Here is a 20,217-nt window from a genome sequence, read left to right as displayed (position 1 = left end):
TGGAGGAGGTCACCATTAACCCCACCGTACAGCCATCAGAATCTACACAGGACTGGGGAGACAGACTCTTGGAGGGCACAAACAGAACTTTGTACACATCAGGACCCAGGAGAAAGGAGCAGTGACCCCACAAAAGACTGACCCAGACTTGCCTGTGAGTGTCCAGGAGTCTCTGGCAGAGGTATGGGTTGGCGGTGGCCTGTTCAGGGTTGGGGGCACTGAGTATAGCAGTGTGTGCGTGGGACCTTTTGAAGAAGGTTGCCATTATCTTTATTACCTCCACCATATTTTGGCCTCAGGTCAAATAACAGGGAGGGAACACAGTCCCGCCCATCAACAGAAAACTGGATTAAAGATTTACTGAGTATGGCCCCACCCATCAGAATAAGACCCAATTTCCCCCTCAGTCAGTCTCTCCCATCAGGAAGCTTACATAAGCCTTTTATCCTTCTTCATCAGAGGGCAGACAGACTGAAAACTACAATCACAGAAAACTAACCAATCTAAGCACACGCACCACAGCCTTGTTTAACTCAATGAAACTAAGCCATGCAATGTAGGGCCACCCAAGACAGACAGGTCACGGTGGAGAGTTCTGACAGAATGTGGTCCACTGGAGAAGGGAATGGCAAACCACTTCAGTATTCTTGCCTTGAGAGCCCCATGAACAGTATGAAAAGGCAAAAAGATGGGATACTGAAAGATGAACTCCCCAGGTCGGTAGGTGCCCAATATGCTACTGGAGATCAGTGGAGAAATAACTCCAGAAAGAATGAAGGGACGGAGCCAAAGAAAAAACAACACCCAGTTGTGGATGTGACTGGTGACGTAAGTAAAGTCTGATGCTGTAAAGAGCAACATTGCATAGGAACCTGGAATGTTAGGTCCATGAATCAAGGCAAATTTGAAGTGGTCAAACAGGAGATGACAAGAGTGAACATTGACATTTTAGAAATCAGCAAACTAAAATGGACTGGAATGGGTGAATTTAACTCAGATGACCATTATATCTACTACTGTGGGCAAGAATCCCTTAGAAGAAACGGAGTAGCCATCATAGTCAACAAAAGAGTCCAAACTGCAGTACTTAGATGCAATCTCAAAAGCAACAGAATGATCTCTGCTCATTTCCAAGGCAAACCTTCAGTATCACAGTAATCCAAGTCTATGCCCCAACCAGTAACGCTGAAGAAGCTGAAGTTGAACGGTTCTATGAAGACCTACAAGAACTTTAGAACTAACATCCAAAAAAAGACGTCCTTTCCATTATAGGGGACTGGAATGCAAAAGCAGGAAGAGATACCTGGAGTAACAGGCAAATTTGGCTTTGGAGTACAGAATGAAGCAGGGCAAAGGCTAATAGAGAGGGAGACTGCACTGGTCATAGCAAACACTCTCTTCCGACAACAGAAGAGTAGACTCTACACATGGACGTCACCAGATGGTCAATACCAAAATCAGACTGATTATATTATTTGCAGCCAAAGATGGAGAAGCTCTATACAGTCAGCAAAAACAAGACTAGGAGCTGACTGTGGCTCAGATTATGAACTCCTTATTGCCAAATTCAGACTTAAATTGAAGAAAGTAGGGAAAACCACTAGACCATTCAGGTATAACCTAACAGCATTATTAAGATTCAACTGGCAAAACTTGTAGAGACCCTCCAAACACCTTTTTCAAAATCATTGCTGTTGGTCTTTCTAAATCGTAGACCCACCTCATTTTGAGCTCTCATACCCTTTGAGATAATCACAGGATGTGCTGTACACTGGACTCTTGCCTCTTCTGACCCTCAACTAAAAACAGGAGGGGTACTCCAATACTACAAAGGCCTAATTGTTTCTTTTTAAAATAACCATGTTTTAGGACTTCCCTGGTTGTCCAGTAGTTAAGAATCTGCTTTCCAATGCAGGGGACACAGTCCCCTAGTCAGGGAACTAAGATCCCACATATCACGGGTCAGCTAAGCCTGTGCACTGCAACTACTGTGTATTCTATAGCCTGAGTGCCACGACTGGAGAGAAGCCTGCATGCCCGAACAAAAGATCCTGCATGCCACAACTAAGACCTGAAGCAACCAAATAAATAAGTATTTTAAGGAAAAAAATAAAACAAGATCACATTTTGGTAAAACAATCTTTTTCACAGTGCACTTTTGGGAGAGAAAGACCTTGATCATCATATCTTGCAACCTGGAAATTTCATCTGTTGGAAAAGACACCAAGAGAAGGAGGCTGCTATCAGTACTGCTAACCTCCCTGTGCTGCAAAACTCCAAGGAATACAACTCTTATTTTCATATGACACACCTAAGGAAAGCACCAAACCCTGTCTGGACCTTCAGATCGTCTGGGGACTCGAAAGTAGATTTCCCTGAATTGAAGCAGATGACATCTGCTGAGACAGCTTTCCAAACATATCTAGGCCAGGGCTGCTGGCAATTTGTCACCAAACCTTTGATGGCGTAATGCTACACATGCTCTTTAACATCTAGGATCTTGGTAACATATGGACTTTCGATAAAAAGTGCCTAAGAGTTCTCCCTCCTACCCCTCGTTTCTTAAATATGACCTCAACAGATCTCCAATCTGTGCATTTTCTCCCTGATGTGGGACACTACACCCAGGAAAAGCCTTTCCTTGCATAGGTCAATAAGACCCTGAAACTACAAAACCTGATTCAGATTAATGATGCTTTCAGAAAAAGATCTTGATTGAAAGGGGGAAATGTAAAAAAAAAATAAACACCTCAAGAGTTGGGAGACCAGAAGGGCGAGCATTCATGCCCTATAATGACAGCAAGAGCCCAACAGAAAGAAAGACCTCCACTTCTTTCCTGACAAGGACTCAGCCAACGAAAAGCCATGGACTCATGTTTGCTATAGGCCTCCCAAATTCCTTTTTCCCCTCTATGAAAGTTTTCCTCTCCATTTTTGCTGGGGACTTGCACACGGCTTGCCATGGTTACAGACTGATTCTCTGCTGATCAGGAATAAACCCATTTTTGTTGGAGAAATAACTGGAAGTCTATTTGCTAGGTGAATATCCCCCACCCTCAGTGACACCCTGAAGCTGACCTCTGGGCAGAACCAGGCCCTGTGCTCCTCAGTCACCCACACCAGCAGCACATTCAGAAAATACAGCTTCGTTTATTCCACATGCTAATTTCATTACATCTTGAACTGGGTATAGGTGGGGGAGTGGTGGTTCACAGATAGGGCTCTCACATGGAAGGGGTAAAGACTTGGGGCAGCAGCACATCTTCTGCCTGGAAATAGTCAGGGGCCAAAAACACCAATAGAGTCTGGCTCAAATGACCCCCTCCATTTCCAGAGTAGAGGCGGGGTTGATAGGATCAGGCATTTCTCTGCTCTGGGGGAAGGTACTCAAGGTCCAGGAGTCTGAAGATGTCTTCCTCTGAGGCCACATGGAAAACCGTCTTCTGCAACAGAATGCAGGCATTAGGGCCTGGGGGCTGTTCCCTCCACTGCACCAGACTCCCCAAGAAAGGTATGGGGAGGAGGCTAGAAATGCTGGCAGAGCCCAGCCCTATGGTAGATGCCTCTTGAGGGTCCTGCGGGTTCCAGGCTTGAGGGACTGGGGCTGATTCAGACTGTGGGCCAAAAAGAAAGCCATTTCTTACCCCTCAGGCCTCCCATCACAGCAACACACCTGCTCCGGATCAAACAGACCATGGCTGTTCAGACAGAGGCCCTTCTCTTTCCTGCTGAAGCGGCGTAGCTCCCGCTCAAAATGCTGGGGAAAAAGTGACCACGTCTCAGCAGAGCCACCAGCCCCAGATCCGAGGGCCAGCCCCTGCAGCACACTCCCTACCTTGGAGCCAGTCCAGCCAAGCAGGGCAAAGGGGAACTGGCTGATAGGGGCAACCACCAGGTCCACCCGCACAGCCTTCCAGGTGAAGCAGGGCTTCTGGGCGCCACCTACAGCAGCCCCTGGGGGTTGCGGCAGGCGGAAAATGCAGAAACTCCTCTCAAAGGCATCCATGGTGTGGCTCTGCTGGGTCAGGTCTCCCTGTTGGCTGTGCTGGTGCTGGTGGTACAGGACAAGGCCCTGGAGGAGAACAGACATGGCCGGGCACTGCCATGTGGGACTGAGAAACCAGGAGCTAGAATCCCAGCAGGACTCTCAGCAGGGGAAGGGGGAAGCCCCTCACCTGCTCCTTCAGGTAGCACATCACTCTGGGCAGCAGCCCTGCCTCCTGGCCCTCCTGGGGGTGGGTGATGAGGAAGTCCACGTCGTGGCCCTGCAACTTCCCCCTGAGGGGGCCAGTCTGACTCACAGACTCCATGTTCTCCCAAAACCCCTCAGTGAGGGATGGCCCACCTCAGTGGCCCCACCTCAGACGCCTTCCCTGAGGAGGGCCTGGAGCTGAGCCGGACAGCGTGTTGAGTCCCCTTACCTCCGGAAGCCTCCGGCCAGTGTAACAGTGGCCCCAGGAAGGGCCTGCGTCACGGCTGCCTCCACCACTTGCTGCAGGGCCTCAACCTCTGACCGCAGGATCAGGGCACTCAGGTCCTGGTGGTGCTGGAGTCCTGTGGACAGTACAGCTTTCCTCACTGGCCTAACCCAGCTCTCTCTAGCTATCTACCACCCCCCCTCCTCTCTCTCAAATATTAAACTTTTATTTTGAAACAACTGTAGATCCACATATAGCTGAAGGGAATAAAAGAGGTCCTCTGTGCCCTCAGCAACATCTTGCAGAACTACTGTACATCACACCAGAATTCTGACATTGACACAGTCAAGATACAGACTATCCTTTTCAATACCTGTTTTCCTGTCCATAAAATGGGACTAGGAGGTAGTAGAGATGAAGAGGATGACTCTGCCACTTAAGAACACCTCACTTGAACCCAAATCCATCTCCTCACCTGTCAGAGAAATCACTGTACCTTCCACACACTGTTAGGAGGGGACTAAGTGTGGGAGTTAGGGCCGTTGGCACAGTGCGAGCTCAGTAAGCACTGCTGGCCATTCCTTGGGGAGAGGTGAACAAGTGGAACCAACAGATGTCACTACAGAAGTCACTGCATAACGCTCTACTGGACACACAGTTCTCTGGTCTCAATTTCTGCTCACCAACCAGACAGCTCTCCCAGGACCCCCAGGTGGCCTCCCCTCCCCCAGCCCCTGGGAAGATGTTCAAAGAGGCAACGAGTGCTGGGCTGTGGGGCTCCTTCAGAAGGACCCCCAACCCAGGCCATGTGGAGAGATGGAGAATCCACTCAACACCTGCCACATGCTGGTCCCACGCCAAAGAGCTCACAGAATCCCATGCTTTAGAGAGAACGTAACTGAGGCTCAGAGAAGTCAAAACTCAGGGCCACGGCCTCCTACCTAGTAAGTGGCAGAGATGGAACTCAAATCCAGGCCTAGTCAGCTCTCAAGTTCACGTTCTTTCCATTGCACAGTGCCACCTCCCACGAGCAGGCTCCTCGGAACCTCTCCCCACTGAGCATCAGCCAGCATGCCAGGGCACCAAGCACCACACTTTAAATGAGTCCAGGGCCTGGGCTTCTCTGACCTGCTCGCCCTTCCATGAAAGGGTCCATGCCTGGTTCAGGTCCAAGTCTAGCCAGGAGGCAGCTACTGTGACCATTATCATTCACTGAAAATGGCTTGCAATGGGTCCTGACTCCACTGGTTCAGGAAGCCACCAACTACAGATGCCTGTTTTGACACTCACCTTGCTCCCTGCCACACAGGCAGCCATGAGCACACACCATGCGTCAGAAGTAAGGGTTCTGTGGTGTGGGAGGCTTTCAAGCCCTGGTGCTTTGGGGAAGCCCAGAGCTCTGCCCTCTCTCAGAAAGCTCACCTGCTTTCTGCTGCTGGGTTAGTCTGTGGGACTCCTCTTGGAGGTCATCCAGAGTCCGGAGCCCTTTTTGGTACCACTGGTCAGCAGTCCTTACCCCGACCCCAAAGATCTGAGTGAAGAGCTGTTTAAAGGATGAGCACAGTGTGGTCAGGAGCAAAGCTCTTACAGCAAGATGAGGATGGAGACACTGATGTATGCCAGGCATGTCCTAGGACAGCACCCCTGTGGCACTGCACAAATGACCTCATTAAGTCATCATGTAGCCTGGCAGGTGGCATCCCTACTCACATTTTTCATGTTTAAATAATCTGCTCAGGCCACACAGTGGGTGCACAGGCAGGACTCAAACCCCGAGCCTTGCTCTGACACAAACATCACAGGAGACGGCAGGGAAGGATCAGGCCCTTCCTTGAAAAGGATCTCTCCTCAGAACTTGTACAGTTCTAGCCCATGATTCCAACATCACCAAAGGAGTCATCCTAACAGTCTGTCCACTCACTGGGAAAACCATACTGCTCCCACCCAACAGTAGCTGGGATTTATTACTGTGGCTCTGCCTCTTAAAACAGCAAAAACAGGCAGTTAACAGCTAAGGGTTTGTTTTAGCAGGATCTGGAAGGAATAGCTGGGGGCTGGTTATGGCTCTGTTCCAGGTACAAACACAGCAAGTACCACTGCCTGGCCATGGGTCAGCAGAGGTGTCTAGGCGAGTGGAAACTATGTTGCTGGAGCCAACCTCTCATAGGGCAGCCGCCTGCCCTTGCATGGGTCTTCCACACACAGGATGGGCCCTAGAAACTCACTGTTTCTTCCCTGATGAAATCTCGTTCGTCAGGGGTGGGCACCTGCCCTAGGCCAGCCACTTAAGAGTCCCTCCTCAGGAACTTTTGGAGCTGAAACAAAAGGGCCACCTTGCAGTGGTACAGGCTGCAGTACACACCAGGGGCACCTTCGTGGGGAGGCCGCTGGTGTGCACAGGAGGAAGAACAGCAGGGTGGCACTCATGTCCCTGAGTCCTACTTCCTGCAGACTGGGCTGTGTTGATCCCCTGAACCAACAGCACGAACTGGATCACTTTCACCAACAGACTCCTGAGAGGAAAGATGCTGAGAATAACCTAATATGTTTTTAACAATAAACCTCTCATTGTTCATGTACTTCTCTCCTGGCCTGGATGCCTTCTGGGACTCAGGGGCACTCAGGAAGAGACAGATGGCTCTGCCTCCTCTCGGCACCTCTCTACCCATCAACTCCTGTGTTGCCCTCACACCCCTGAGCCCCTCGGTGCTTCATCCATGTCTCCTCTACCTCTCTGAAGCTCCCCACCTCATTGATGCTCACATCCTGGGTGACCTTCCATGGCATCTGACACACCCTGCCAGGGAAGCCCCAATTCCATGACCAGTCGCTGGTCTGACAACCTCCAGTCACAAAACTGGGGTGTCTGAGAAGCATGAGAGAGCATCCACAAGACCAGAAGTGGGTGGGAGCAGTGAAAAGGTGCGCCGTGAACACAGGCAGGGCGATACCAACAAATGAGCATGTGAGATCCCAAGAGAGAGAGACAGAACAAGGATGAGCAGCCCCTCAGACGTAATCGTCCCTGTGGCCCCCAGAGAAAGGATCTGTTTTGTTCAGGGTGTTCTGTTTAAGATGCCGGGGCATGTAATACCCTGGAGAATATGCCATCAATAGTCAAATAAGAACAGATGCTGCTGAGTGATCTAGAAAATTCCCTGTGCTCCAAACAACTTTCTTGCCCATCTGTTCGGCTGCCTCATGCATAACGGGTGTCCTCAGTAAGACCCTCTCTGAGCCCAGGGTGGGCCCTGCCACCCCCTCTTGCTGCCTGACATGATGATAACCTTGCTGTGGCTCTGGGGGAACACCGTGGAGCTGTGGGCCCCTGCTCAGGGCTGCCCTGCATACCTTCATGGTCTGGTACCTCTCCGAGAGCCGGATTCTCTCCACCTCATCACACACTCCGTGTTCTAGCAGCTCCTGTGGGAGGAGACATAGCCTCACTGGAAAGAAGAGGGCTGGGGGGCCCAAGGCTTCGACAGAGCCCCCAACACCCAGAATTGGGGTCTTTGTGGGGCCAGGATCCCAGGGAACTTGTAATGAAAAACGTACACAGGGATCCTCCAAGCCCCTTGGGCGAGGAACAGGGGCCACCTCTCAGATAAACAACAAGCCTCGGGGTATGTCAACAACTGCTTTTTTAAAACATAGATGGAATTCAGTAAGACTTCTTTTAAAAGCAGGGGATGCAGGCTCAGTCAGGGAACTAAGATATCACATGCCATGCAGACAAAAAATAAAATAAATTTTCTTAAAAAAACACACATAAGTGAATTCAAAAGTATCTTTTCTGTCATGATAAATTTTCTCAGTGGTAACGTACAAAAGGAAAACTTCACATTTTAAAAAGAAGTGCTCATGCTGAGGGATCCTTTCCCACCATCCCTCACAGTCTGGGCCAATGCCCACTATGCCAGCTACCAGCCTGCCAGACTCCTGGCAGCTCCCTTGGCTGAGTCCTTTCAGTCAGCCTCAGGCAGGTGGTGCAGACCCAATTTACACATGAGGAATGTGGGTGAATAGGGTGGTTTGCTGCTGCCTGGGCACCATCAGTGGCCACAGCTGGGCTCTGAGCCACCCAGTCACCTGCCCTCACCAGGCTCCCAGGCCTCCTTGCCACCCCCCATTCACATTCACAGCTCTGCCCTTCTACATGCAGTGAGCACAAACCTGGACAACCCTGCAGGAGTGTTCTCCGAAGTGGGGCAGGCCCTGCAGCTGGCTCAGGGCTGTGACCGGGCTGGGGAGAGCCTTGAGCACTGAGGCCGCTCTGTAGAAGGAGATCTGGCGGCCTTCACTGCCATCGAAGCCAGCGGCCTCTGCCAGCGTCTCCAGAGCCTCCTGCAGGGAAGGGTCCTTGGTGAGAGGCAGGGATGGCGGAATGCCTTACCCTAACCCTCCCTCCAAGGCTGGGACACGGGAGGGCCTGGCTCCATCCCAGGGAGACACAGGAGCCACAGCTCACCGAGAAGCTGGCATTATGGTGCACGAGGGGTGTGGGACGCTGGCAGGCATAGGGCAGCATCCATGCTGGGCTTGGCATCTTCTTTTTGGGCACAGCCACCTAGGGATGGGCAATGCACAGGCTGCTTTGATGCTGCAGGGTTGGCAAAGGACCAGGCAGCCCTCCAGAGCCCCACCTCTCCTGGTAGGGGGGTCACCTAGGGCTCTCAGGACAGGAGCAGACTCAGAGAGGGCAGAACTGCTCGAGGCACAGGGCAGAGGCCAAAGCAGCGGTAGCGGTGCAATGCTACCTCTCACGGGGCACGTGTTCTGTCACTTCCTCTCAATCAAGTGGGCCTGACGTGCCTATCACCCTCACGTCACAGATGGGGACTCTGAGACCTTGTGGCTCATGGGCAGAGCCAGGATTTGAATGCAGGCAGCCCTGTTCTGAGCCCACACCTGAACCACTCCACTGTGCTCACCCAGGAAGCACTGGGACCTTCCCCATGGTGGTCTGGATGGGGCCCTCACTGCCCAACTCACAGGAAGGACACTGAGCCACTGCTGCCATGTCACCTGTCCCAGCTGAGGTCTGGCCAGCCCTGGGGCTTCCTCAGTGGCTCTACCCTAAGCCTCCACCCGGCTCACCTCCAGGCGGTGCCGGCACTCCACAGGGACAGGCTGCCCAGCGGCCATGCTCTCTGTGAACCAACTTATGTCTAAAAGCACTGGGCGGGTACAATCTGGAGGAAGAGCCGATGTCTTGCGCTCCTGCCAGCAGACAGCCTCCTCTGCTGAGGTCCCCTCCATCACCACGTGTGTCACCTCTGGGCTGGGTGGAGGGAAGAGATTGTGAGGTCTGGAGCCCTGTCCCAGGCCTGCCATTTTTCCTGCTCCATTCTACATCTCCAAGCCTTCGCCAATACTATCCCCTCTGCCTGGTGAGCATCTGTTCATTCCAGATTTTCAGCCCCTCCTCCTGGCAGCCAAACATCTCCATCACTCCAGCATCTGCTGAGCTGTGGCTCTCTGGTCTAGCTAGGATCACAAGCCCAACCCTTTTTTGGTGTTAATTTGTCTGTCTTCTTCTCCCCGAAACCCAGAGAAAGGAGAGGCCAGGGGCCTGGGGTCCAGGAAGCAGGGTGGGTGGGGGTGGGTGGGTCCTACTTCCAAGTGCTAGAGACAGACTACTTGGCTTTGAACTTCAGCTCTGCCCCACACTTGCTCTGTGCCCTTGGGCACATCATTTATCTCTGTACTTTTGACTTCCAACTCTGCAAAGCAGAGATATTAATACATCTACTTTGTAGGCTTGCTGTAAAGATTAAACGAGCTAATAATAAGCAAAAGGGCTTAGATAGTGCCCAGCACACTCGAGGCTGCTGTCATCATCCTGAGTGGGTCTGCAACAACCCTGGGTATAGCTAACTAAGCTTCAGGGGGACTGGTCCCTAGGTTCACTTTGCTCTCTCAACTTCAAAAACGATGGAAACCCTCCTGCCTTACTCTTAGCATTGCTTCTGTGACCCTTTTGCTTGGTTTAATTCTACTCTTGGAAGTCTCACTTAAATCCCTTTCTCAGCTCTGAGGAAAGAGATCTGTTTAGCTAACAGGGCAAGATGAATTCACCTAATGAAACGTTACTAACCCAACATACACCCGCATGATTTTACAAAGCCTCCGGCATGTTCTCTCCTTGTCCTACAGAAACACTCCTGGCCATAACTGCTAACACTCTTTTACAAAAAAAGAAAATTAACAAAACCCATATGACTGACCACGAAGTGCCAGGGTTAACTTGGAATACAAAAACCTCAGGTGCCCCTCCGCCCCAGGGTCAGCTGCGAGGGAGTCTTTTCAGATCTCAATATCCTCAGCTGTAAGGTAACACCGTGTATAGTGGCTGGTCAGCTGCAAAATTCCTAGCCGGGTCATTTTGTGCTCAGGCCCTCACGCCACGCAGCAGCGCCCCCCGGCCGGCCCGGCGCGACAGCGCGGTGATACAGATATGGGCGTGCCACATTCCTAGGTGAGGCGAGGCCTTTGGCCAGCCCCCGCCCCGCGCCCCTCGGAAAGAAAGCCCTGGAAAGGAGGCCCCGGGCGGGTGACCCCGCCTAGCGGCAGCTTCGCCACGACCGCGCACCTGTAGGCACTCAGGACGCGGAAACCCTTGGAGACAGCCAGGCGTGTGAGAAAAGCCTGGCGACTGCGGCCCATGTGTGGCTCGGCCAGGTAGATAGTGACCCCCGGGAAGCGCGCCGCGGAAGAGGGGGCGGAGCTGGGGGACGCGACCCGCGCTCGCCGTCGTTTCGGTAGCATTAGGGCTCCGGCCACCCGCGGCGGCCAGCGAAAGCAGCGGAAGCCTGGACAGAAGCCAGAAAAAAGCGGGCGGAAGGCTGACAGAAGCCGGAAGCGACAGCGGGCGGAAGCCGACTGGAAGGGGAAGTGGCTCCCGGCTCTACTTAAAGAGGCAGGCCCCGCCCCCTGCAAATTAAGTCTCCGGGTGGTTCTCTCCCCCTGGGTCTTTCGGAGCGAGGTGGAGGTTGGCTTTAGAGGCCCCGCCTCTATGCAAATAGAACCGGAGCGCACACCTTTTATTTAAATTACCCTCGTAGAAAGTCCTCTCCCCTTCGTGGGACCACCCGGGTGGAGAGACTAGGGTTAGGGGTGGGAGCTGAGAGGGAGGAGGTGGGAGGTAAGAAAGACTTCCTCGACGCGGGTCAGGGGCTTTGTCCTCGGAGGGTGGAGGTGAAGTCGCGGTAGTGGTATCTGGGGTTGTCCTGAACGCAAGGGTGGGGAAAGGGGGGGTTAGTGGTCGGTCGGTGGCTGGTGGGAGTGGAATAGTTCTCAGGAGCGGAATATCCACTCCACCTCTTTCCCTTCGCCTCCTCCGATTGGATCTGGCAGGACAGATGGGCCGCGGAAACCTGGCGACGAGGGGTCCTTGGACCCCGGGCCCCGGCAAACGCGCTAGCTTGAAGCGTGCTGGTGGAGTGGTCTCTTCAAACCCCGGGAAAGGCTTTTCAGTCTTTTTCAATCGAACGGTGTTAGGACGACTGGCCGGCCATTTGGAAAAATAGAAGTTGGCTCCCTCACGCTTAACACCAAAATAAAATCCAGATGGATCAAACATTCAAATCTAAGAAAGAAACAACACAAAAAATGTGCTGGGAAGTCGATGAATGTTTTTTCAGCCCTAAGTATCACAATAAACCTGGAGACACTAAAGGAAAAAATGATAAGCTTGACATACATATTTTAAATTATTTAAAAATTAAAAGGCAAACGGGGGAAATACTGTGACACATTTTGAATTTAATTTCTGTAATTAAGAAATTGTTCACAGATAAATAAGGAAAATACAATGAGCAAGAACACCAGTAGTCAATTTACAGAAGAAAGTCTTCTCAAAAACATACCAGGGACTTCCCTGGTGGTCCAGTGGTTAAGATTCCGCCTTTCCACTGAAGGATGTGTGGGTTATATCCTTGGTGGGAGAACTAAGATTTGCCTATGTCCCACAGCCAAACGATTTTTTTTTTCCCTTTTAAAAACAAACAAAAAAAACACATACCAGATTGCCTGACAGGTCCAATCACCACACAAGGGCAAATTTAAATGAATATTTTTACCTGTCACATTAACCAATGTTTACAAATTGATCACACATGAGGGAATTGGCAATTTGTAGGAGGGACTCTTTGGAAGCCAATTTAGCAACCATACCCAACAAAATGAAAACAGAAATCTCACCCCACAATTCCTTTTCCAAGATTGGTATTGCATTGAATCTCTAGATCAGGTTGAGAAAGCAGACATCTTAACAACATTGAGTGTTGTGTCTCTCCTATTTTCAGGCACTACATTTTGGAATCTCTTTGTTATACCATGTGATGTCGTTCATCTCCGTCCCCCACTCCCCACACCCCACAACCCTTCACTAGTCAGTGGACACAGGGCTGAGGGAGGCAGGTGCCTGAGACCAGGTCCCCTCTGGCCCTCCCCACCAGCTCCCAGTCTGCTCTCCTGGGCCCAGCACACACACTGTGAAGCTGGGAGGCCTGGGATGCAGACCCTCTCATTTCCCATCCTCATTTCTCCTCCTGCCATGTGGGAAGGGGGAGCTCCCAGCTTCTTTGTAAGGGAGTTACTTCCCCATCTGCGGGTGCTGCCTTTCCTCAGGGAGCAGTAGTCTATTCCCTGAAACCACTCCTGTTCCTTTTAATGGCCTCTGACTCCATTTTGGGTACCTGAGTTCTCTCCTGGAGAGGCAGAGGCAACTTTTAACAACCCATCATACCTGAATACTTAAAGCACTGGGCGGCTTGCAAAAATGAGGAATACAGGGCTTTCCGTGGGCCCAGGGAGGCTTTGTGAGGGGTGATCCTTGGTTACCACCCAGTGGAGGCCTGGGCACCAGTGCACAAGGCCATGGCCTTGATGGTTGCCCTTTTCCTTTTCTCCCCTTCCTGGACCACTAGGTCACTGTCCAACCAGCTGAGAAGTGGAGACCTCAGCCCTCTCTTTCCAGTAAACCTGGCTTGGAGTTCCCAGATGTCTAAGTCCTCAGCTTCCTGCTGCCCACACTGAGACCAGCCCCCAGAAAAGTCAGAGGCTGCACAGGCCCTCTCAGCTGCCCTGAGGGTTGCAGTCCGCCCCCAGCTCTGCACTGTGGTATCTCATGCTGTGTTTTGGATTAGTTTTACCCAGATGTATGAGCTTGCATTTTTCCAAGATGAATCTCATTTAGCTATTTCCTGTTTCCACTTCCAGTTCAGAAAAGGCCCCTGGGGGTGATTTTTTAGGCCTCGTGACCTTCGCAAAACCTCCCCATGGAGCATCTTCTTTGATGTTCACTTTAGTGCTGTTGGCGCCTATCCTTGGCCTGTTGGGGCCAGGACTCTGCCCTGACTCTGAGGCCCAACCCGCCCCCTGCCGGTTCCCGTCCCCTGCCGGCTACTTGCCAGCAGCATTCCAGAGGGCGTGCGGTCAGACTGCTGATGCTGCTGCTGGACCGGAGCTCCTGCGGGCCACTGGCCCAAGCTCTGGCCTCAAGTGCTGGCCCTGTACTTTCCTGAGCTACTCACCGCATCTCTGTGGGTTTGGGCTACCTGGTCCACTCAGGCTGACAGAACAAAATACCACCGACAGGGCAGCTTAAATGAAAAAAACATTTCTCATTGTTCTAGAGGCCAGCAATCTAGGATCAAGGTGTGGCAAGGCAGGTTTCATTCTGAGGCCTCCCCTCCTGGTTTGTAGGCAGCCACCATCTCTGTGTGTGCCCATGCAATCTCTTTGTGTGCTCGTGAAGAGAGAGAGAGATCTCTTCCTCTCCCTTAAGGTCACCAGTCATATCAAATTAGGACCGCACCCCATGACCTCATTTAACTTTGTTACTCTTAAAAGCCCTTTCTCCAAATGCAGTCACTTTGAGGGTTAGGGCTTCAATAGATGAATTGGAGGGAACACAATTCAGCCCACAGCTCCCAGTGTATTTGGTCCTGTGGCTGCTATAACAAATAAGCACAAACTGGGTAGCTTAAGACAACAGAAATGCATTCTCTAGCAGTTCTGAAGACCAGAATTCTAAGCCATGTTCCCTCTGAAAGCTCTAGGGCAGTGGTCCCCAGCCTTTTGGCACCAGGAACCAGTTTCGTGGAAGACAGTGTTTCCACAGACCAGCCCGCGGTGGCGGGGGCGGGGGAATGGTTTCTGGATGATTCAAGCATATTACATTTATTGTGCACTTTGTTTCTATTATTATTATTATTATTACATCAGCTCCACTTCAGATCATCAGGCATTAGGTTCTGGAAATTGGGGACCCCTGCTCTAGATGACTATCCTTCCCAGCTCTTGTATCTTCTTGTGGTTCCCAGTATTCCTCGGCTTAGGGCTGCATCCCTCCAACCTCTGGCCCATCTCCAGTGGTTGTCTTCCCTCTGTCCCTTCCCCTTTGCTTACATTTTTTAAGGTTTTTAAATTTTTTATATTTAAAAAATTTTTTGGCTGTGGGCAGGATCTGGAGTTGGAAGACCAGACCAAGGGGTGGAGAAGAATCCCTGACTCCCTCCCCCTATGGAGAATTGGCCTGAGAATGATGGAGAAGAGACATCCTTAAGATGGAGGCTCTTCGCGTTCATTAGGGGCTTTCCAGATGGTGCTAGTAGTAAAGAACCCACCTGCCAGTCCGGGAGAAGTAAGAGATGCAGGTTTGATCCCTGGATCGGGAAGATCTTCTGGAGGAAGGCATGGCAACCCACTCCAGTATTCTTGCCTGGAGAATCCCATGGACTGGGGAGCCTGGCGGGCTATGGTCCATAGGGTTGCAGAGTTGGACCCAGCTGAAGAAACTTAGCACACGTGCACTTTGAGTTCATTGGTCCAACCAACTCTGACTCAACATGATTAGCCATGGGAGGGGAAAGGCTAAGGGGTCTGGAAGAATTACAAGAAGAGGGATGTTTGCTGGGCACTTAGGAATAAGAGCAAAGAGCTGAGTGGCCAGGCAGAGTGATCAGGGGTGGGACAGGAAGGGAGGCCCATCAGCAACTGACAGGACTGACTTCTACGTAGCACTTGGAGCATAGGGGAATGTGATCCCACTCAGCTTTCACAAGACACCCTGCCCCCGCTGCTGTCTGGAGAGCAAACTGAGGGGCAAGGCAGGAAGCCAGGAGACCCCTCTGATCCAGGTGGGGTGGAGGTAGGGTGATTGGACCAGGCTGAAGCGTGTGAGTAGAACAGACCAACCTGGTCAGCGGGTCAGATCTAACAGTCAAAGACAAAGAGGAGAAACTTGCTCCATGTCCTGAGATGGGACAGCCTGTGGGGAGCTCTGGAGTGGGGCTGCAGACCAGGTCCTCTAAAATTCAGTAGAAACAGAGGTGAGGATTCCAGTTTGACAGCTGCAGCCAGCACCCCGGGAGGGGCGAGGTCTATAGCTACAAATTAGGGATTGCTGGGGGCCAGGAGGTCACCAGATATAGAAGACGTGCAAGCACTGAACCCCAGATTCCCCCAAATTAGAGATTAGAGACTGTCCCCCAGAACAGGGGGTGGGGCAGGGGGAACTGGGTAAGGTGGTGTCCAAATGGAAAGGCTTTCACAGCAGAAGGTATGAGCGAGTCTATCAGATGCCTGAAGGGTCACCTGAGATGAGGACTGAGGAGTGACTGGGTGCCTAGGGTTGACCCAGTTCTGGTGGCAGGTTGGTCCTGCCGTCCTCTCCTCCAGATGCCCTTCATCATCCATCCTCTTCAGGGTGGTGCGTGGCTTCTGTCACCAGTTATTTAAGTCACTTTATCAACCTAAGCCCCAGTCTGCTCATCTATAAGCAGGAGTAATAAGGTGCCCTTCTTCCCAGGGCTGATGTATCAGTTCACGCGAACTGATAGATTTAAGAAACATTGGTCAATCACAGCACATGGGCCTCATTTGGATCCCAATTCTAAGTAAAGTGTAAAAGCTGAAACATAGGGGACTTCCCTGGAGGTCTAGTTGTTAAGACTTCCCTTTTCAATGCAGGGGGCACGGGTTTGATCCCTCATTGGGGAGCTAAGATTTCATGTGCCTCGCAGCCAAAACAAACAAACAAAAAAAAAACAGAACATAAAACAAGCAATATTGTAACAAATTCAATACAGACTTTATAAATGATCCATATCAAAAAAATACTTTTAAAAAGTATGCTGCAATCAGAAAATATATACCCTGCTTGATATTAACATTGTATATTAAAAGAAATGTGGTTGAGAGTAATCATGTGTAGCATTGGTTATGTTAGAGCAGGAGAGAGAGAGAGAACAAGAGGCAGGCAGGAAGAGTTCTTTCTTTCATAAGTACACAGTAAAATATTTCCTGGTGAAATCACATGATGTCTGGGATATGCTTCAAAATTAAGGTAGGGGAAAGAGGAGGACTCAGATGAAACAAGATGGGCCTGGAGTTGAGAATTTTGATGCTGGAGGTAGGCAGGAAGTTCGGCACATCATCTCTCCACTTCTGCATGTGTTTGAAATTTCAATAATAAAATGTTTTTTAAGCACATGCGCTTATACAGGATGAGATCAGTGCTCTGCCAGGAGCAGTTCTAAGCCCTTTACACGTGTCAGTTCATTCAGGCCCAGGACATTCTTGTCCACAGACGACATCCATGTCCCCATCTTGCTGGGGAGAAGAGAGAGACACAGAGAGGTCAAGTGACTTGCCAGAGTTTGCAGAGCTAGTGAAAAATAGCATTGGGATGCTGTCTTGCAAAAACATTCCTGTGTTCTCCTTTACTCTCACATGACACTTCTGACGCTTGCCGTGGATTTTCCACACCCAGCAATTCTCCAGCACCAGTTGGGTGTCCTAAGTTTAACTCAGTTCTGACACTGACCAAGGTTAGTGCAGAACCCCTCCCCCCCCACACACACACACAATTCAGATGCCAATCTTAGATCCAGGTTGTCACTTTGATCTTGAGTGGCCTGGCCTGCAGTGACTTGAAGTAGGGATTTTGGTTCCCAGCCAGAGATTGAGGTCAGGTCATGGGGGAGAGGACACCGAATCCTAGCCACTAGACCTAGCGACAAGGCTCTGGCTCTTCAGCTTTGCAGAAAAGAACTGCCACAAAGATGGAAAGTAGTAAAACAAGTAAAGCGTTTATTAGGAGGGAAAAGAGTACAGCACATGTGGATAGACACACGTGCCCACTGAGACATTCGCACCCTCATGGCAGTCTGAATCACTTTGGGGGGCATTTCTTCCAAGTTTCTTTTGCCTGGTTCTGTGGCTGTATTTGATATATCTCAGGGTCTGCTCATGTGTGCGTGCGCATCCCTTAGCCAAGATGGAGTCTAGTGAAGAGGCTCATGGGTGGTTGACATCACTTACTATGAGGTATCATGCCCTCCCTTTTTGACCTCCAAGAAGTCTTTCTGCACATGTGTATTCAGGGAGGTCTCCTTAACTTTGAGAAGGAGCAATATGTGGTCTTCTATCTCTTATCTGGGCAGAGCTCAGGCTTCTCCATCACCCTGCTTTTATGCAGTTTCTGCTATTATGGAGCTTCTGTCCATCAAAGAAGCTTTCCAGCCTGAGGCCCATCTATCTCCTCCCTTAACCTGTGCTTCTGACTGATCGACTATTAGTTGGAGTTCCCACCATCCCCCCCTCCAGTATGGTAATTTGTTACAACAGCTCACAGGACTTGAGACTACTAAATTACCAGTTTATCACAAAGGATATTGAAGTTTATGAACGAACAGCCAGATGAAGAAATAGATATGTTGGGGTCCAGAAGTGTCCTGAACACAGGAGATTCTGTCTCCATGGAGCTGGGGTGAGCCCCCTCATATGAATGTGTTCACCAACCAGAAGCTCTCTGAATCCCATCTAGGGATTTTTATATAGGGGCCTTCATCACATGAGCATGATCAATCAATAACTCAATCTCCAGCCTACTCCTCTACCCAGATGATAGGGGGCAGGGCCAAAAATGCCAAGCTCCTAATCATGGCTTGGTCTCTCTGGTGACCAGCCCTGATCCTGAAGCCATCCAGTAAGCCACTCAGAGTCACTGAATTAGAACAAAAAGATCTTTCTTTCTGCCAGTAAATTCCAAGGGATTATGAGCTCTGTGTCACAAACTGGGTTCAGAGATGAAATATTTGAACAAGAAACGCTCCTAGTGTTCTTATCACTCAGGAAATTCCAAGGGATTTAGGATCTCTGCACCAGGAACCCAGGGCAGATACCAATACATTTTTTTTTCTATCATTTCACAGATGTGACCCAGGGAGCCTTAGCTCCATCACAGAACTCCTGGTCTTTGTGCTTCCAAAACTCCCAGATGAATCTATGTCACAAACTTCCTTGTTCTCTCTGAAGGATCAGATGGTTCGAAATTCAATAAAACATATCATGGTCAGTTTGTTATTTTGCCTACCTGTGTTTTCTAGTTTTTTTACAATGAGCACACACCACTTGTATGATAAAGAGATTTGTAATAAGAAGAGTTTTTGATAGACACAAAGCCAGCAGCAGTGAGGCCAGGTGCTCTGTTGCAAGGGTTGCAGGGGAGTTACCCTGAGACTTCCCCAGCCTCACCCCTGTTTCTGATGGCCCACAGCTGGCAGGATTTCAGACCTGGCCACGAGGTCAGCAGGACTGTTGGGTGTCCAGCCCAGCACACGCACTTGGGGCCCATTGCAGCCCTGCCCTGTGAGGGGCACAGACTAATTTTGGGGTGTAGCATCTTGAGGGGCAGGGGTAGAGTGATACCTGAGGCTTTGTGAGAGTGCCAGGTGCAGGAACAGCCACCTGGAAGTGAGGAAGTGGAACAATGAGTGTGAACAACTTCTTCAAGGAGCTTGGGTATTAAGAGGAAGGCCAGGGTAGAGAGGGCAGCTATGAGTTCCAGCGCTAAGAACTCTGGGCATGATAGGGGCTTTGGGGACATTCTGGCTCTTCATGCTAATGGCAGGAGCTGTGGAGCTGGGGACATGGCTGCTGAGTGTCCTCTTCCTCCTACAGAGCTTGTCACTACTTGTTTTTGTTGGCTGGGCTTCTGGCTCAGGTCTGCAGACAAACATGCAAGAATGTGACTACCTTACACACAAAAAGATTATAAAATGGCTAATACTATGATGTGTTTCTTAGTCTTATACTTTCTTGGGATTTCAGCTTTTACACCTTCTACCAGTACTACTTTTTTTTTTTTAACACCTTTCTAAGATCTTGATAACCTTATCAGACACAAAAGTGAAAATATCATCTGTAGCAAAGACTGTTCATTATTCCTCAGTGTCTATTGTCTCATTCTTATTTAGTAACAGAACTCCTGACATTTAGCTAGCACATGGTCATCAGAAAAAGACTAAACTTCTTGGCTTCCCTTGCAGCTGGGTGTGGCCCATAACTGAGATCTGGCCAAGGCCAATGGAATGAACTTGGAGCTTTGTGTGAGCTTCTAGAAAAAGTTCTTAAAGGAAGAAACTGTGCTCTACTATTCCTTCCTACTGGCTGGGATGATGCAATGATGGCTGGATCTCCAGCAGCTGCTTTGTACCGTGACATGGAAGCCAGATGCAGAGAATGGAGGCAAAACAAAATGAAAAGAAAGGGACTCTGGCCTGGTCTTCATCTTGAAGACAGGATCACATCAATTATCAAGGCCTATTTGGTGCTCACCCACTGCCATGCTCCTCACCTGTGCCAGTACTACCCTCTTTCCCTAGTCAGTTCTGACTAGTTCCAGGACTGTAGTCTGTCTCACAAGATCCTGTTAAGGTATTCATCCTACATTTAGCCATTTAACAGATATTTACTCAGGGCCTCTGCATGCCAGAGAGCTGTCGTAGCA

The 20,217-nt window shown here is 50.4% G+C and overlaps 1 protein-coding gene and 1 long non-coding RNA gene across 9 annotated transcripts; one reads left to right on the top strand and one right to left on the bottom strand.

Moving 5' to 3' along the window:
* Positions 1-3,130: 3,130 nt before the first annotated feature.
* POLM (DNA polymerase mu) lies at positions 3,131-11,302 on the bottom strand. 8 transcript variants are annotated; one of them, XM_015095357.3, is made up of 11 exons: positions 11,011-11,302; positions 9,516-9,699; positions 8,887-8,985; positions 8,592-8,762; positions 7,770-7,841; positions 5,841-5,961; positions 4,422-4,554; positions 4,176-4,278; positions 3,836-4,072; positions 3,645-3,757; positions 3,131-3,443 (listed from the first exon to the last, which is right to left on the bottom strand). In XM_015095357.3, exons 1-11 carry the CDS (start codon positions 11,184-11,186, stop codon positions 3,311-3,313), a joined length of 1,542 nt encoding a protein of 513 aa, XP_014950843.2. In that variant the 5' UTR covers positions 11,187-11,302; the 3' UTR covers positions 3,131-3,310. The 8 variants fall into 8 exon arrangements, with proteins under 8 accessions (XP_014950843.2, XP_027824538.1, XP_042104645.1 ...); XM_027968737.2 differs by having other exon boundaries at positions 3,674-3,757; XM_042248711.2 differs by adding an exon at positions 10,646-10,744 and having other exon boundaries at positions 3,645-4,072; positions 11,011-11,108.
* On the top strand, positions 11,023-18,800 carry LOC121819416 (uncharacterized). Its single transcript, XR_006059661.2, has 2 exons — positions 11,023-11,099; positions 18,641-18,800. It is a non-coding gene; the product is annotated as an uncharacterized LOC121819416 (long non-coding RNA).
* Positions 18,801-20,217: the final 1,417 nt, after the last annotated feature.

Source organism: Ovis aries, chromosome 4, assembly GCF_016772045.2.
Source record: "Ovis aries strain OAR_USU_Benz2616 breed Rambouillet chromosome 4, ARS-UI_Ramb_v3.0, whole genome shotgun sequence".
NCBI classification, from domain to species: domain Eukaryota; kingdom Metazoa; phylum Chordata; class Mammalia; order Artiodactyla; family Bovidae; genus Ovis; species Ovis aries.
The sequence above is the reverse complement of the archived record's forward strand: the minus strand, read 5'-3'. Positions and strand labels throughout refer to the sequence as shown.

What these genes read in the sequence shown, in the direction of transcription:
- POLM (XM_027968732.2), bottom strand. Translation starts at nt 11,186, where the DNA reads ATGCTACCGAAACGACGGCGAGCGCGGGTCGCGTCCCCCAGCTCCGCC. An exon ending in AGAGGTACCAGACCATGAAG is followed by an intron (nt 5,962 to 7,769) that starts GTATGCAGGGCA and finishes TCCTTTAAACAG; the next exon opens with CTCTTCACTCAGATCTTTGG. An exon ending in CTGGCCGGAGGCTTCCGGAG is followed by an intron (nt 4,279 to 4,421) that starts GTAAGGGGACTC and finishes TGGCCCCCTCAG; the next exon opens with GGGGAAGTTGCAGGGCCACG.